Source organism: Helianthus annuus, chromosome 16, assembly GCF_002127325.2.
Source record: "Helianthus annuus cultivar XRQ/B chromosome 16, HanXRQr2.0-SUNRISE, whole genome shotgun sequence".
In the NCBI taxonomy this organism is placed as follows: Eukaryota; Viridiplantae; Streptophyta; class Magnoliopsida; order Asterales; family Asteraceae; genus Helianthus; species Helianthus annuus.
The window spans coordinates 145,606,128-145,610,517 of NC_035448.2; the positions used below are offsets into that span (position 1 = coordinate 145,606,128).

The window sequence follows — 4,390 nt, forward strand, 5'->3', positions numbered from 1 at the left end:
ACTAATGATTTATAAACTTGCCCTGAAAATTTGACATCAGTTTGAGGTCTAGATTAGGAGTTATGCTCAATAGCGTAAATGAAAACATTTTTATTAATTAAACGGCATTATTAGCATATAGCCTATCTAAACCCAAATTTTGACACCAATCTTTTTACCCACTGATGTAATATAATATTTTGGGATTTTTGAAGATTTTTATTTATTTTTAGGCTGAGCATAACATAAGGTTCTAGCTTTGATTCGGTAATTATCGGTTATAGCCTTTTCTTGCATAAAATGAGTTTTACTTAATATTTTGATACCAAACCTTTTGCTATTGATCTTATATGATAAATAAAATATTTTAAGCCTTCTGGAATGATAAAAATATTAGCTTTTCTTATAAAACCCGGAAATCGCTTAAAACCGCCTTTTTACGCGTTTTAAACGCAAAGTATGAATTAAAACTATTTTAAATATATAAGACTTAACACCTACTGCTATTTTTAGTAAATTTTTATATTCTAACAGCAAGCAAAAGTTTTAAACTTAGATTTCCAGATTAACCTTTAAAGCTTATGTGAAATTACCAAAATGCCCCTTCGGTGCATAGTTTGGTTATAAATAATAAATTTCACATACATGCAATACCCTACTGATATAACTTATTAAATTAAGTATTTTTACTGATTTTATCACACCTGAACCTCAGATTAATATATAAACTCTTTTATAACCTCTTAAATGACCAAAATACCCCTACGGGGCTAAATTTGAGTTTAAATTCATTTTGGGCATAATGGAAGATATCTTACTGATATCACAACATATTTAAGGCATATTAACTTAGGAAATCTGTATATGACTCTTATGGTTACCCGTTACGCATTTTTCGCGTTCGGTTCGGTTTATGTAACTAGTTTAATTGACCGAAACGGGTCAAACCTTATCATTTTTGTCTCAAAATCCAGAATGTGTTTAGTTTACCCATATTATACAAGTATTCAAACTTGTCAGGTCCAAATCACGTTCTATTCCGGTCTTCGCTTAATCGTGCGTTCGAACCGTATAGCTTTCTTTAAAACTAACCGGTCTAAGTTTAGGCTTAATTAAGACCCGTTAGGAATCTAATAGGTTATTAAAAACCTTCATTCCAGATTAGGAGCCCAGTAAAAGCTACTTGCACTCGCTGATTGTGATATATACTTGCTCAGGTAAATACTTTTAACTTATTTTCCCTACACGGGCTTGGAGTACGGTATATAAAATACCGCTTGGTCGGGCATTGAATTTTTAATCATATGAACGTTAATTTATTAAAATGACCCGTTTGAACTGTTTTGTTTGCTTAAAGTCTTTGGGGGGTTAATGACCATGTCCCGGATATCCTTGGCATCATTTGTTGAAATGGCCACGACCTAAGCACGAGGTGTAGGCATACACCTGCCGGTGCGTATATAAAAATATATAACCGACATTCGAGAATAACTCGCCGCAGGATTATATTATGTGGTGTGCCAATTAATCTTTAACCCGATATTCAACCCGGGCTACTGAACGTATAATGAACATGTAATTCTTTTACAAGTTTATATATAAATAATTATCCCAAGTTATAAAATATTTTGTGCCTTGTGCATTCAAATCAATTTTCCTAAACATTTTCAAAATGAGTCAGTTAATTGTATTTACCAGTGTAAACTGACGTATTTTCCAAAAAGGCTAAGTGCAGGTACTAATCGGAATAGGCTGGCCTCTCCTAGCATCAATAAAGAGTCTTGCAAGCTTAGATGCCTTTAAATCTGTTGAACAATGTTTCCATTTTAAATTTGATCCGCATGTGGATCTTTTTACAACCGTTTTTGTAATACTTAATATTACTCTTCATCGATTTGTAATATATTTATCTTTTGCTTCCGTTGTGCATTAAATTGTGTTATTTGACTATGATGATATCAACTACGTCACGATACTCCCCACCCGGCCCACCGGTAATATGTGGAAATATCGGGGGTGTGACAGGTTGGTATCAGAGCCAACATTGAGTGAATTAAATACTAGCCTTTTGTGTTTAATCTCAATGACACAGTATGCACATTCCTCGACTTCCGAGTCTAGACAAAGAACTTAGGACTAATCCTAATTTGTTTTATTTTATTCTTTATCTGCTTCTTTGTTGTTATCTTTGTTTATGTTGACAGGATCAAATATGCCACCAAGATTCAGGAGAGGAAGAGGAAAGGCACCAATCACAGGCCACGACCATGAAGTCGGGCCTTCTCACAGGCGAACCCCATCAGTCACCATGAGCACTAGTCCCCAGGAAGACTGGAGGACGTATCTGGAGCCAGCGAGGTGATCTGTCTTGCTAAGTTTGTCACCCTCCTACCACCATTCCTTTGGGCCACACTCAGAAAACGAGCCCCACAACTCACATCCTTCCTTCATCCCTCTCCAACGCTCAAACTCACACCACTCCTTCAATGACCCAAACCCTGGTTCCAGAGCCGGTTCAACCCGGCCAATCAGGTACAAGAACCGGTGGGTTTGAACCCATTGGGACCAGAGGACCATTTCTCCGGCGACCATGCCATGGGAATGGACGAAGTCACCGATCCTGCCGAGCCGCCGTCCGGAACTCCTACTCATCCCATCGAGATTTCAGATGGGTCATCCTTTCATGGATCACCTTATCGTGGTCCAGACAGCTACAAGGCGAGATTCACCCAATATGATTGGGTGTTTACTCCCTCCTACCACTCATCTCCGCATCAGCAGCAGGATCCTTCCGAGGATTCGCGTTTTGTGTCAGTCACTCCACCGCCACCACCACCAGTTCAGCAGCCGCCTCCAGAGCCACAGAGGCGGAGAAGATCGAACGCACGGATGTCCGTGCTAGGGGGAGTCCGTATCAGCACCCCTCAACCCTCAAGTGGCAGTCATTACCCGCAACTTTATGAAGACCCACAGATGGGAGAGACTTCAAACCCTATCTCTGAGGTGGACTCTGCACCTATCGCGCCGCCACCAATGGGTTATGATAACCCAATTCCTGCATACGCCGGTTCAGCGGCGTACAACCCATTTGAGCAGCCGACCCATACCAACTACAACTATGCTGATGTTGACCCATACTAGGAAGCATGGAACTACAATGCTCTTCATCCTGAAGGGCCCTGTGGAGGTCCTTGGACGACTGGATACCCAACCTATGGATATCAGTACCCGCCACCTCCTCAACCTCTGCAGCCGCAACCACCGCAGATCCAGCCGCCACAACAGTAGGAGATTCTCCAAAGGTTGAGCCAGGTGGAGCGGGAGGTCCAAGAAGAGCGTAGGCACAACCGAGGATTTCTCAAGGGTTTGGCAAATTTAATCAAAGGGAAAAACAAGAGGGACCATTGAAGATTCCTTATTTATTTTAATTGTATTGTAATTTCCTTATTTTAAATCAAGTCCCTGCGTGGACATCTATTTCTATATTCAGTCCCTGCGAGGACTTGTATTTCTAGTTTAGCCCCTGTATGGGCATGTCTTTTCTGTTTAGCCCCTGCGTGGGCATGTCATTTCTGTTAAAAGTCCCGTTTAGGGCAATCGTGTACTCTTTAAATTAGTAATGGAATGTTTAAATTTAAAACTTCATTTTGTCATTTCATGCATAAATATAATATATAAAATAAAATAAAATATCATTTCTATTAAAATGAATCTGCCATTTTATATTATATTAAATCTTAAAGGCAAAACCTAGTCCATATGTCATAATAAGACAGGGCCATGATGGTAGTTCCTTCTTAAGATTCAAATTCTTGTTAACATCTGAAAACATGTTAACACTCCTGACAAAATGTGATACGATAAAATCACATAAGTCATCTTGTATTGGATCCTTCCAATTCCTTTAAATATTATTTAAAACATCCAGTAGTGATGTAATGCCTACGGGCCATATTCATTGTCATATAAGACAAAAGACAGTTGTGGTCTTCGACTCCCTGTCAAGAAGAGGTAATGAACTATGATTCAAGCCTCAATACCTTGATCCTATGAGATCATAGTATAGAAATTTTAAATTTGTCCCGGTGACTTGGCCTTTTGTGCCATTATTATATTTTAATTATAACTAAGGATTAATGAAAAATCCTAAATATATATGCTTAACAAATTAACCAATATGGTTTCTTAGTACCATGGTTAATAAATCATCTAGAATGATAAAACTGTTATAGACCTCTGAATAAATTAAAATCATTATTTTATGTAGCAATCAAGCTACATGCCTGGGTCAGACGAAGTCAACAGACACCCAAAGAGAATCATGACACTTCCTGAGTCAATGTAGCAGGAGCGGAATTACAGGCATTGATAGATAATGCTGTTACCCGAGCTCTAGACAGACAGTTCAACG

The 4,390-nt window shown here is 38.7% G+C and overlaps 1 protein-coding gene across 1 annotated transcript; it reads left to right on the forward strand.

Annotated features, from left to right (window-relative positions):
- The first annotated feature begins 2,574 nt into the window (after positions 1–2,574).
- On the forward strand, positions 2,575–3,120 carry LOC110919693 (abl interactor homolog). Its single transcript, XM_022163955.1, has one exon. It carries the CDS (start codon positions 2,575–2,577, stop codon positions 3,118–3,120), a length of 546 nt encoding a protein of 181 aa, XP_022019647.1.
- Positions 3,121–4,390: the final 1,270 nt, after the last annotated feature.

What these genes read in the sequence shown, in the direction of transcription:
- LOC110919693 (XM_022163955.1), top strand. Translation starts at nt 2,575, where the DNA reads ATGGGAATGGACGAAGTCACCGATCCTGCCGAGCCGCCGTCCGGAACT.